The sequence below is a fragment of the Rhinichthys klamathensis genome, unplaced genomic scaffold (genome assembly GCF_029890125.1).
Source record: "Rhinichthys klamathensis goyatoka isolate OS25496 unplaced genomic scaffold, OSU_Roscu_1.1 h1tg000035l_1, whole genome shotgun sequence".
Lineage (NCBI taxonomy): Eukaryota > Metazoa > Chordata > Actinopteri > Cypriniformes > Leuciscidae > Rhinichthys > Rhinichthys klamathensis.
Genome location: NW_026606583.1, coordinates 6,180,001 through 6,193,343, shown reverse-complemented (window position 1 = coordinate 6,193,343; position 13,343 = coordinate 6,180,001). Strand labels below are relative to the sequence as shown.

Genomic DNA, 13,343 nt, shown 5'->3' with positions numbered 1-13,343 from the left:
TCCCCCTGTTCCCCAACCTAAAGTCACACACACACACACACACACACACACACACACACACACACACACACACACACACACACACACACACACACACACACACACACACACACACACACACACACACACACACACACACACACACACACACACACACACACACACGCACACACACACACACACACACACACACACACACACACACACACACACACACACACACACACACACACACACACACACACACACACACACACACTGGTTTATTTACCCTCATTCAACTCTCATTGTGCTCTTATTCCTCAACATTTAATTAGAAAATTTCACATAATTCTCTCTTCTTACTGCTGTAATCTATCTCTCAATATTTTTTTCCCCTCTTTTGGTCATAAGTCATGTGATCGTGATGTAGCCTAGTTAGTTATCCTACGCTTTAGCTTTTGAATTCTGCAGATTGTATTTATGCTTCAAAATTCATAAAAAAGTGTTCATTTGTGAATTACCATGATGAACACAAAACGTGTAAGAATCATAAGCTTTTGTTAGCCACAGACCTTATTCTCTGCAATTATCCAAAAGCTAATGGAAAAATCCTATTGGGTTTCTTGTAACTTCTGGGTTGGCCTAAAAATATGCTAACCCCACAGCACTCTATATTGTATCTATACTATATCTTTCAGAGGGGTAAAGTGCAATTGGACTAGACTATTTACAGCACTATTTAGAAATGTTCACATTAAATCAGTAATTATTTAAATATTTATTTATTCAATCATGTATATGTATTCGCTTCATTTAGCCTATAGGCTGCTAAACTCTGCAGATTCAGCCAATGATCAAAATGAAGAGAAATGAAAACATTCCCACCTCAGGCCTATGCTATGACCTCACATTTCCCTCCCAAATCCCACTTTTCTTTTAAAGCGTGCAAGCTAATTAATATTAAACTGTGCTCTTTGCTGCCATTCCCCTCTTCGTCTTTATCATCACTCCATTATCTCTCGAGGGTTTTTTGCTGCTCTCTCTCTCTCGCTGGCATTAAGTTCAAACTTGACACTGATGTTGACTCACTGTGTCACTCTCTCTCTCTCTCTCTCTCTCTCTCTCTCTCTCTCTCTCTCTCTCTCTCTCTCTCTCTCTCTCTCTCTCTCTCTCTCTCTCTCTCTCTCTCTCTCTCTCTCTCTCTCTCTCTCTCTCTCTCTCTCTCTCTCTCTCTCTCTCTCTCTCTCTCTCTCACTCACTCACTTGGACAATTGTGCCTGCAGATGCATCTCTCTGTCACTCCATGCACACAGGTCATTGTTAACAAGCAAGTGGGAAGTAAACCTTTAATAACACTTCAAATAGAGGGATCATATTGTGGACGCATTGCTCGTAATGTAACAACTGGTGAGTCAGATTTGTATTTTTCTTTGTACTTTCTTATAATTTTATTAACTGCTGCACTGAATCCACAAAAAAACAACAGGCAGAACATCCGAGTTACAGATTTCAAGCTTTATCTTTGAACATGGGCTAGTTGTCCTTTTCTCAGATATCACTGTAAACAAAATGTTTGTTAATGTTTAGCTACCAAAAATAAAATAAGAGAATGTTTATTGCATTTATAGTAAAGCCACTACGATGAACTCTGATTTATCATTTGGCTTTCTAATTTACCAGCTGTATTGTCATTTATTATTTTAAGAAAACAAGCATGTTTTGGTTCAAGTAGTTTAGTTAATTAACATGAAATAATGAAATAAATAATAATTTCATGAATTAAATAAGTTTTGGCAGCAATATTCCATTCCATAATAGCAGAAACATTTATTTATTTATTTATTTATTTATTTGCTGTGAATTTATGGCAACCAGGTGACAGTTTTGAGAGCAAATGTAATGGGATATTTAGGTTTATTTTTAAAAGTAAATTTCCGTGTCGGCGAGAAATTGAATATTTTCTGTTATTACCCAGGAAAAAGATACAGTTCACTGAACACTTGTGTTATTATGGGAACTATGGAAACCTGCTATAAAGTAAGCCATTAAGAAAATACAATTTTAGACATTTCAGCATTAATTTTTTTTTTTTTAAATCTAAATAATAAAAAAGAGCCACAAAATAATTTGTGAAACGGCAGAAATGTAAAAGGAAATTGTTATGTGTAAAATTACAACATTAAAAATACGCGATAATTTTATTTTATTATATCGTTGACCATCTATGTCAGTGTGTTTTTTTGATCTGGGCAATCAAAGAACGAGGAGAAGTAAATTCAAATGCAGCACAAAACATTAAACAACTAAAGCAAATAAGGCAATACTACTACAATATGAGGGCTAAAACATAACAGTTTCACACTAAAAGTCGACACTAGTGATGGGCGCTTTCAATACACACGTCGTGCGAACCAGATTTCACATTTCACAGCTCGTATCAAACTATCAAAGTCACGTGATTTCAGTAAACCCTTCGTTACGTCATAACTATCTCGAAACATTTCGACATCTCAATGGTTCGCCGCAAAGAACCATACAGTAAAAGAAAAGAACCCATGATGTTGTTGTCATTTTAGTCTCTTATTGGACTGATTCTCTCCATAAAACAAGCCCCACAATAAAAAAACAACAACATATTATACAGACACTTCATAAGTAATGGTATTGGATTGTTTGTTAATTTGCATTTAATAGATACGCTTTCATTAAAACATTTGCAATTGGTTTGCAAAAGGTGTTTTTATATGAAGGTTTTCGTTGCATTTACACGTTTTAACCAGCAGGAGTCACCGGCCGGTGGCAGTTCGAGCGCTTCGAAACAGGGAATCATGATTCAATTGATTCAAATGTTCGAAAAGCTTCGTTACTCCCATAACTACCAAACATAGACTGTAAAAATGCGGTAACGCTTCCTTTTACAGTACAGTACTTAGCTACGTGTACTTACAGTGTACTTACCTAGAAAGTACTGGCTAATATAAGGTAAGTACATGGGTTAGGGGTAGGTTCAGAGTTAGTACCTAGTATTTACCCAGTAATTATAATTACTATAATAAATACATAGTAAGTACATGGGTAACAGGACTGTAAAAGGAAGCGTTACCAAAAATGCTACCAAACAAAGAACTGAAAAAACTGCATGGGGTATAGTCTATATACGATAAAAAGGAACATAACAAGAATCAGGTGCTCAACATAACCAGTAATTATAGTAACGAACATGCAACGGGAATGTAGGGATCAAAGGAAATAGGAACAAATCAAAAACAAGCACATACAAACTAAAAGTAACACTTTACAATAAGGTCCCATTATAGTTAACATTACTAAAAGCATTAACAACCATGAGCTAACAATGAACAATATTTTACAACATTTATTAACCTTTGTTTATGTTAGTTGATATAAAAGTTAATGTTCATGTTGGTTCACAGTGCGTTACTAATACTAACAGATACAATTTTTGATCTTAAAATGTATTAGTAAATGTTAATATTAATATTAATGCTGCATTGTTCATGTTAGTTACCTATGTTAACAACAACTGAAACCTTATTGTAAAGTGTTAAGCGTTACACCAATATCACATTCACTGACAGAGCTTCTCTATAATAATATGGAGGCATACAGTAAACATTCCTAATGTTAGATAATATATTATAATATATAGAAATAATACAAACCGTCTGTGATTATTAAATGGTGCCGTCAGATAAGTCTAATGACAGACAGTTAATATGTATTATTTTTAATTCACATAGCCTAATTTGTTTTCGAATGCACAAATCTGAACTGCACGCATATAAATAAAGAAATACTCCTATACAGTGAAATATCAACTTTGTGTAACAGACTCTTTCTTTATATGTATAGAATGATGGTACTGTAATTCACTTTAATGTGTGTGAACTCGTAGCACAATTTGATACTCTGTCTCCGTTGTTCAGGGTCAAAGGAGAGTGTAAATTAAATCGAAACAGTCTCTTGTGTCTCTCCGTTCTGAGGCTGTTGTGGGCAAGCGCGTGATGTTTGAGAGGTTAACCATGCTGAATCTCCAGAACACTTCCAACTGGAGTGGATCCAATGACTGGTACCATCAGCAGAGCAACGGCCCCAGCCAGCAGCACAGCACCGGTGAGAGAGCTAGGCCTGTGGAAAACACTGTCTTACAAGATGGCCTATATATACATATACATACTATAGCCTATATACATTAAAATGTGTGCGTACAATTGTTCGTTTAAAAATGAGTAATTTAAACCAACCTTTCTACCAGTTAAAATGTAAGATTATTTATTGGTATAGTACTTTTGGTTCCATAAATCCCATACTTCTGCTATTTCATGGTTTAGATGCTTTAATGTTATTGTAAAATATACACACACACCACACACACACACATACCGAAAACCATGTTTTTGAAAATGTGTGTTTCTAATAAGTAACTAGATAAGACAGTTTGGGGTGTGTGTGTGTGTAGTTTACATTGTAGAACAAAATGTCAAAGTATCGTCAAGTTATGTTTACAGGCTTTATTTTACTCATAATTGAATATAACCCCATTATAAAACTCCATAGGAAAATCTTGAGGGAACCAGGGGTGAATTAGTCTTCCAGGTTTTGACGTCTACCTGCACCAGATTGTTTCAAAGCAGCTTCACATTAATAAACAGGAAAATATCAGTGTTAATGTTGCAAAATGTGTCAATTATGAAACAAATTCAACTTAATCTGTAAAGCAGAAGAAGACAATAGAGTTGTTATTCAGCTCAGGTCAGTTCAAATATCAGTGTCAACGTTGCAAAGTTACTGTCATTATCCAGATCCTCAGCTAATGAAAATATATTCTAAAAACATTTAGCTAAAGTTCCCATGAAATTATGAAAACGTTATGTTCAAAACATTATGGAAATGTTACTCTTGAATGTTCTCTGAACATTGTAAAACAAATAATATTGGAATCTTTGAAATATTTCGTTCAATGAATGATGTAGGCCTATTAATAATGTTTTTGTGTTAACATTTTGAATACAGTATTAAATACTTTGAATGAACATTCTATTAATATTACTGGAAGAACATTTGCTCATAACTTTGAGAGAAACTTTCCAGAACGTTCCCTGTTGGCTGAGTCAATTCAGTTCAAATTTTGTTCTCATCCAATAGTGTCAGTGCAGTTAAATCGATAATATTGCTTAATATTATCTGTCTTTTAAACTAATGATTATTCTTAAGAATCCATAAAACCACACTTTCAGCATGCGAGGTCAGCAGCGCACCGAGCAATTGACTTAGATCTTTCTAAACATTTATGTATTTCTGTTATGCATTCTCGACCGGTAACCGTTTTTTATTCGGTTTCAGATGACTGCCTGGTGGACATGGATGGGAGGATGGCAGGAAGAGGAGGACATGTAGAAAGAGTTGATGGAGAAGAGTCTCAACTGAGGCTGCAGTTAAAGAGGAAACTCCAGCGCAACAGAACCAGCTTCACAACAGAGCAGATCGAGGCCTTGGAGAAGGGTAAGAACATAGACAAGAAAAGCTTCAAAAAGTATTGAGGAAACCTTTAAAGGTTCTAATATGTACTATTTAGGGACTAATATATACACTTTTGGTAGCAATATGTACCTTTGAGGTACTAATGTGCACTCTTTAGGTACAAAGGTGTAACTTTTGTTACCACGGTCACCGTGACATCTTTTGTACCGTTTTTTATTTTTTATTTTTTTTTGAGAATGTGACATTTATTTTATAGAAAGATTTAAGTACACTCAACTACTAAACTTCATCTAACAGAGTTTGAGAGAACACATTATCCGGATGTTTTCGGACGAGAGCGACTTGCAAACAAAATCGACCTTCCAGAGGCGCGGATACAAGTAAGTTACTGTCCCGGGAATAGAATAAAATGCTGGAATAGATCAGTTCATGTATTCTTTCTCTGGACCTTTATTGACAGGTGTGGTTTTCCAATCGAAGAGCCAAATGGAGGCGCGAGGAGAAGCTGCGAAACCAGAGGCGGTCTGGAGGCGGGACGTCCTGTGCTCAAACACACGCTCCACTGAACACATCCTTTAATTCAGCTGTCTATCATCACCCGCACGGCAACAGCACAGGTGACGACCGACATGGGACAATTAGCATACTGTACCTGCCGCTTAAAATATGACCCCCCCCCCCCTTTCTCATGTTCTTTGTGTGACTGAATGTTTCTAATAAATGAAAATATTCTGAGGAAAAAGCATATTCTTAAATGAATAATTTGGACCTATGGCTGCATATGAATTTAACTCAAATTACATCAATTCATAATTTTATTAAATAAACTAAATTGTACTAAACTTTACCTAACTAAATTGTTATTTTTTTACTTTTAGGATTTTTTAATTGTGACTTTGAAGAATTTTTTTATTTGTGTAACAATTTTGGTTACGTACATAATTCCCATACTTCCCTTTGTGATTCTGTTGCTTTAATGTTATAGCAAAATAGTAAACTAGTTCTATGAAAGAATGATTATTCTTAAGAATTCATATGTACTCATTAATGTTTGAGGTAAGCTGTACTGCACACTGCACTATGGTGTTTTTGTCTATTCTTCTTTTATGTGTGAGACTGAATTTATGTTTCTGATTAACTTAAAAAACATTTCGAGAAAAGCGTGTGCTTAAACTTTTGAAATTTTACCTGTATATACATTTATTTACATAAGTAAAATATGTAATGTTTTTTTTATACTTTTCAAAATGGTAATGACTTTGAAGAAGCTAACATTTATCTACTTGATTTCTGTATTCCATTTGCATTCTTTCATGGTTTTGATGTTTTAATAATGGTAAGAGTAAGCTGTAGTGCATACTGTACTTGGCACTATGGCAAGCCGTTTTAACTTTTATTCATTTCCAGGATATGAATTGGTGCGTATAAATATTCTTGATATCAACAATTGATTTTGAATGGCAGCCATGGTGACATTTCACTAGTGAAAATACAATTATAGATATCAAGAATTATAGTTTTTACTAGTTGAGATTTAATCGTTGTTATCAAAAAGTAGCATTGTTACTAGTGGAAATGTAATTTCTGATATCAAAAATTGCCATTGTTATAGTAGAAATCTAATTCCCGATATCAATAACTATCATTTTAAATTGAATTGTTGATATCAAGAATTAGTATCCTGGAAATAAATAAAAGTTCAAATGGCTTGCCATATGGCGCTGAGAATATAATGTTTTTCTCTCATCTTCTTTGTGTGTGTGTTTAGCACCCATGATCAGTCAGAGTGACGCAGCTCTCTCCAGTTATGACTCTCTTTCATATTGAAATTCCAGTTATGTTTTCCAGTCTATACTGGGCTCCAGGTGAGACTCATATGAGATTCATATTTATATTTAGCAAACCATTGCAATGCCAGTTTATATGTACTTCTGTAGTGCTGTGTGTTAGTGCCCTCTTGTGGTGACACTGAAACTGTTATCAGTGAGCACTAAAGAATCTGTGTCCTCTCACCAGAATACTTAGCCTGGGAAAACGCAGACAACTTCCGGCAAATTTAGATTTGCTCTGAAAGTTAGTCTGGCAAAGAGCTCATTCAAGCCCATTTCCAATCCGTCGAAATCGCGGCACCAATCAGAAACGTTGGGGCGGGCTTTACACGATGACGACAGCGCTGGGATTTTGAAGCAGATTTTGTAGCCTACATTACAAAGATGGATACCGCCGTCGAACATCACTCGTTCCAATCAGCTATCGCGTCTGTTTTAAGCCATTTGAACGTTTCCTTTTTGTTAAAAACCGAGCAAAGAACAACACTCGGAGATGTTACTCCACCGCTCTGCATACGTCATCTCCTTCATCGCTCTGATTGGGTTTAGGTCTGTCCGCGACGTCCGTTGGTGACGCCCCTCTGGAAATGATTTGTCTATGACGCTTTGCCAGACCATAACTCAGTTACAACTGAGAATGGTCTGGTTTTAACAGCTACAGAATACTTTGATTTACTGAATATGCACTGCCTGCTATTTTCTAAAAATAAGCAAAATTTTAGGCTTTATTCAATGATTAAGGTTTCAAAGAGTAGCCTACTGCATTGCCACATGACATCGAGTTATTTTTTAGAAACATTGTTATTTTACATTTTTCTTTCAATATTGCATAAAATGTAACTTTTATCAATCGGATCAAATAATGAGTAAAGAAAAAGATGAACCTGTGAACTGTCACCCCCTTTTTTTGACCATAGATCTGAACTTAAAGTCCCCATGAATTCAAAATTGACCATACTTACTTTGTTTGCCTAAATTGATCGGTTTGTGGTGAACAATTCATCCATGCAAGTCAATTCACACAAAAAATTTTTTTTGGCATCATAATCTTTAATCAAAATCTGAAATTTCCCCTCCCCTCTGCATTGGAGGACCTTCCCTGAAGACGGCGGTTTGGGTGTCTGCTTAACATCCGTAACCACAACCCTCCAACTGACAGTAGAGTAGACAGGCTGAATGACAACACCTACTTTTCTAGATCCAATCAGGTGCTAGTTGGAAAAAAAGCCACGCCCGTTATTTTGCCTCATTTAGTATTCCGTTTCTCTCGGAAATACGTCACAACACTGGAGAAAAGTCGTTTGCAACTTCCGGTTCACGGGGACTTTAAATGATTGCAATGCATCAATTATTTGGAAAACAGACCTAGATTCATCTTTTTTAAAAACACTCACCCGATTATTGCAGAAGGGAAAGAAATTCAAAATAATTTGGACTCGAAATTGCTAGAAGCCAAATGTCTAACCAATATTCCGAATTTGAAGTGGATATCAAAATAAATTGAGCCTGCTAAAAGGTTTTAAATTAGCCTACTGTTTCCATAACACAATGGCCAATTTTGAGTGAAATTTGAGATTTCGAATGATACCACATGTATGATTATTACTAAAATATGTGATAGGGAAGAAAGGCAATGAAAAAAGCATGCTAAGAGTCCCACTACTATTGGGACACTAACAGTTAACAGGATAGTTAATCTCACTGGAAATGGATTGGAAGGTCGAGTTGAGTGCATTTTATTGTGGGACATGCAGTTCTTATTTTTGTATATTTTGGCAAATATAGTTGTATAGTGATATATTATAGTGTGTATACTCTCTGCACTGCTTCTGTTCTTCAATGCATTTTAACACCATTGTAAATCTGTCTGGGTGTTTCTGTTGTTGTTGTCTCCCTCTACTGGTGTTCTGTGAGCAGTCTGCTCCTTCTCCATCTTCCTCCTCGTACTCCTGCATGCTGTCTGCGTCCCCGTCATACTCCTCTCCTCATCTCACAGCTCCTCCTTCAGGCAACACCAGCACAGGTCAGTCTGAGAGCTGATCCAACATCTTTTACATTTATTTGCATTCCTTATTGACTTATTATAAATATACTTGTTTCTTATTTTTTACATATTATTTACTTAATACTTACTCACTTATTATTATTTTTTTTACTTTACCATAGTCTGTCTGAATACTCGATTCTGATTGGTTGGAAGGTGTGCAATAAAACCGTTTAATGCACAGGTAGTTCCAGTCAGTTTAATCACATTCTATATTTATATTTGTACTATATTTGTATATTTGTAGATCACGATGCACACACACACACACACACACACAAACATTCAGGAGCACAGAAACGTACCAAAGCTGCCCTCACTTCTGAATCGCTACATTATATTTCTCAGCAACGAGGGGGTTTCATCGCTGGTTTTGAAGTAATTAAACTCACATAATCTCACTCGCTATAATTTATTAATTCACATAAATGTAATCTTACGCACTACTTTATCTTTGTGTCTCATTCAAAGTGGACAGAATGCTTGATCTCACAACAAGCCTAACTGACGAAAATAGCTAACATTTTTATCCTTCCAGTCAAATTTTGCCCTGCAAACATCAATAACAGCTGTCAATGCTGGCAAATGACCAGGTAGAAGTGGGATAATCCGTGGATTCATTGAATAAAAAAAAAACCGAATCAATAAAGAAATGTTGAAATATTTAAATAAATTATTAAGGACTAAGGATTAAGGATTTTTTATTGTCATTCCAAAACATGAGCTGGAACGCAATTAGGTACCGAGGTCCGGTTAAAACCACTCACAAATAAATAACTAAACTACTCGTCATGAATAAATACAACAAATACAAATAACGAATCATACACACCCATACTGTATATACAGACTAAAAACCCTGAAAAATTAGCAGCATAGTAATAAAATGCAGTTAGGGTTATTAAATACATTATCAATGTTAATAAAACAGAATCAAATTAATTATTAAAAAAACAAACAAATACAATTAAGAGTCAAAAACAGATCTTTTACTGTACTATGCTTTGGCCATAGTTGTGATGTGAAAAACACAAACTAGACAAACACGCTTAAAGACTAAAGTAATGAATTTTTCATTGTCCACTATTGTTGAGTGACGTGCCGACAACCGAAACCCTGCTGAAACTGAAAATTAAATGGCACGAGCTCGTGCTTAAATGAAAAAGCAATTAAAAAATAATAGTAAACATGTAATTAATATTTTATATATATCTATATATATATTAGGACTGTCAAATGATTAATCACGATTAATCGCATCCAAAATAAAAGTTTGTGTTTACATAATATATGTGGGTGCACTGTGTATAATTATTTTGTATATATATAAATACACACACATGCATGTATATTTAAGAAAAAAATATTATTTATATATAAAATATTTATATTTACATATAATAAAAATTATAAATAAATCCATATACAGCATATACATGAAAATATTTCTTAAATATATACAAGCATGTGTGTGTATTTATATATATAAAATAATTATACACAGTGCAACCACATATATTATGTAAACACAAACTTTTATTTTGGATGCGATTAATCGCGATTAATCATTTGACAGCCCTAATATATATATATATATATATATATATATTAAATAAAATTCATAATTTATTTTAATATTTCAACATTTATTTATTGATTTCATTTTTAGTAATTTGGCCTTCCATAATTATTTACTTATTACTCACTTATTTCATATTTATTTATTTACTTACTTATTATTTACTTATTACTTGATATTGATATCACTGTTTGAACACATTACATTTTCCTCCTTTTTCTGCTTTAGGTCTGATTTCTCCAGGGGTTTCTGTACCTGTCCAGGTACCAGGAAATGACCAAAACATGTACTGGGCCAGACTGCAGTAAGATTAGGGGAGGAAGATCTTGCTTTAGAATATTAAATATTAATGTTTACAAAAGGTAAAAAACAAAACAAAACAAAAACTTTTAGAACAAATAGTTTTCCACTCAAAGGAAAGCGATCCTCTAATGGTTGAACCTAAAAAACAAAACTCATTATTATTTTAGCCATTCTTTTTTTCTAGATCTAATGATTTGTTTCCATTCAATTTCAGACAATCAGGAATGTATATGATTTATATGATGATGCATTGTGCAATGACTTACGTGTTGTTTTTAGAATTCTGACTCTCAGTTCCTGTAAGCAACTTCTCTGAACTGAGTAATGTTATTGTAATTTAACAACATGATTCTGGTTTCAATTTCTTTTATGATAAGTCCTCATTTCTCCACTGTAATCTCACTCATTATAGTCAATTTTTTGTTGTGATCATTTTCATAATCAGATATATGATAACACGCAGTAAGCTTGTGACAATCAAAGCAGGGACTGACACTCAATCATGTGATTTGCTCTCAAGACCAATGAACAAATCAATTATTAAAAAGCCGCCAGCAAAGCAAGGGTTTAGTATGCAACGTTTTTTGCCAAAACAATCTCCAGCATAAAGCTCATCTGCAAATCCAAAGTGTTGTTGTTTAAATTCAGTAGTGTTGTGATCAGTTTCTCTTGTGTTCTTTATTTCTTTGTTCAAATTTATATTGTCATACAGTATATTTATGAGGAAATATGTTTGAATATTGGGAAACTATATCTGTACTTAAACTATTGTGTGTGTGTGTGTGTGTGTGTGTGTGTGTGTGTGCGTGTGTGTGTGAGAGAAGATTAAAGATTTACAGTGTACAAATTAAGTCTGAGAGCACTAGTGAAATAGCAATTGTCTTAATTTCTAAATCCGACGCACATGGCACCCTTTAGCGTCAGTTAGATGACGCTTCCGTTATGGGTAGGTTTAGGTCTGGGGTAGGGTTAGGGTTAGACCACTAGGAGGCGCGTCTCATATTGACGCTTAAGGGGTACCATGTGCGTCGGCATGTTGACATGGTCAAAAGCGTCAGTTAGATGACGCCTTGGGATGAGAACGGGCTGATTAATCCCTTTAATAAAACATTTATCTTGCAATCATGTAGCATACTGTGATTTGTAATTGTCTGAAATGCAAAATATAGCATTATCCCAAATGAAGGACCATAATTATTTTAGTTCATTTAACCAAATAATTAAATATATTCATATTTTTTCACTGTACATACACATCAATGGTTTCACTTCCATAAGGGACATTTTGATTGCAAAACACCAATGGGTGAATTTTTATATCTATCGATGCATGTCCCTTTTTACTTCATATCTGAGTGTTGACGCATTAAACTTCAGTCTAAAACAAAGCCACTTGATGAGTCACTATATCGCCTATTAGCTTTACATAGTTAAAGTGAAGCAGAAATGAACCCAGATTGTCTGCCTCTCTCTCTCTCTCTCTCTCTCTCTCTCTCTCTCTTCATTCTTTCTCCCTGTCTCTCTCTCTCTCTCTCTCTCTCTCGTGCACACGTGTCATGCAGCACTAATAGCACTTCAGATGCACTCTGGCAGTGGTAGGGGGGTTGGGGGAAGATGGGAGAGAAGTACAGCTGATGGTTTGCAGGCACTTTCAAACAACAGGAAATGAGTATTCTGGATCTCACAGATACGATCATGCATGTTTTATATTGTCTGGTGTGTTAATAACTTTGTTATTGAGTATGACTGAGTCATTTATAGGCTAACAGAGGTGGCAAGAAATTACGCTTGCCAAAAAAAAAAAAGAAAGAGGAAGACTGATGTGTGAAATCAAAATGAAGAAACTTCTCACACATTAAGGCCATTTTTATCCACCTTTTAGATTTAGTCCGAGAGCCTTCTGTCCCTCCATTAAAAATGTATGTACGGTATACTGTCCTTGTCCAGAAAGGAAATAAAGACATCATCAAAGTAGTCCATGTGACATCAGTGGGTTAGTTAGAATGTTTTGAAGCATCGAAAATACATTTTGGTCCAAAAATAACAAAAACTAGGACTTTATTCAGCATTGTATTGTCTTCCGGTTCTGTTGTGGATCCGCGTT

At 34.9% G+C, this 13,343-nt stretch overlaps 1 protein-coding gene and 1 long non-coding RNA gene across 2 annotated transcripts; both read left to right on the top strand.

The window, feature by feature from the left end:
• Nucleotides 1-3,976: 3,976 nt before the first annotated feature.
• LOC130080434 (paired box protein Pax-6-like) lies at nt 3,977-7,311 on the top strand. Its single transcript, XM_056245781.1, has 5 exons — nt 3,977-4,116; nt 5,347-5,505; nt 5,782-5,864; nt 5,945-6,101; nt 7,253-7,311. The coding sequence occupies exons 1-5, from the start codon at nt 4,008-4,010 to the stop codon at nt 7,309-7,311; spliced, it is 567 nt and encodes a 188-aa protein (XP_056101756.1). The 5' UTR covers nt 3,977-4,007.
• Nucleotides 7,312-7,329: 18 nt separating this feature from the next.
• On the top strand, nt 7,330-11,304 carry LOC130080442 (uncharacterized). Its single transcript, XR_008806675.1, has 3 exons — nt 7,330-7,349; nt 9,231-9,336; nt 11,165-11,304. It is a non-coding gene; the product is annotated as an uncharacterized LOC130080442 (long non-coding RNA).
• Nucleotides 11,305-13,343: the final 2,039 nt, after the last annotated feature.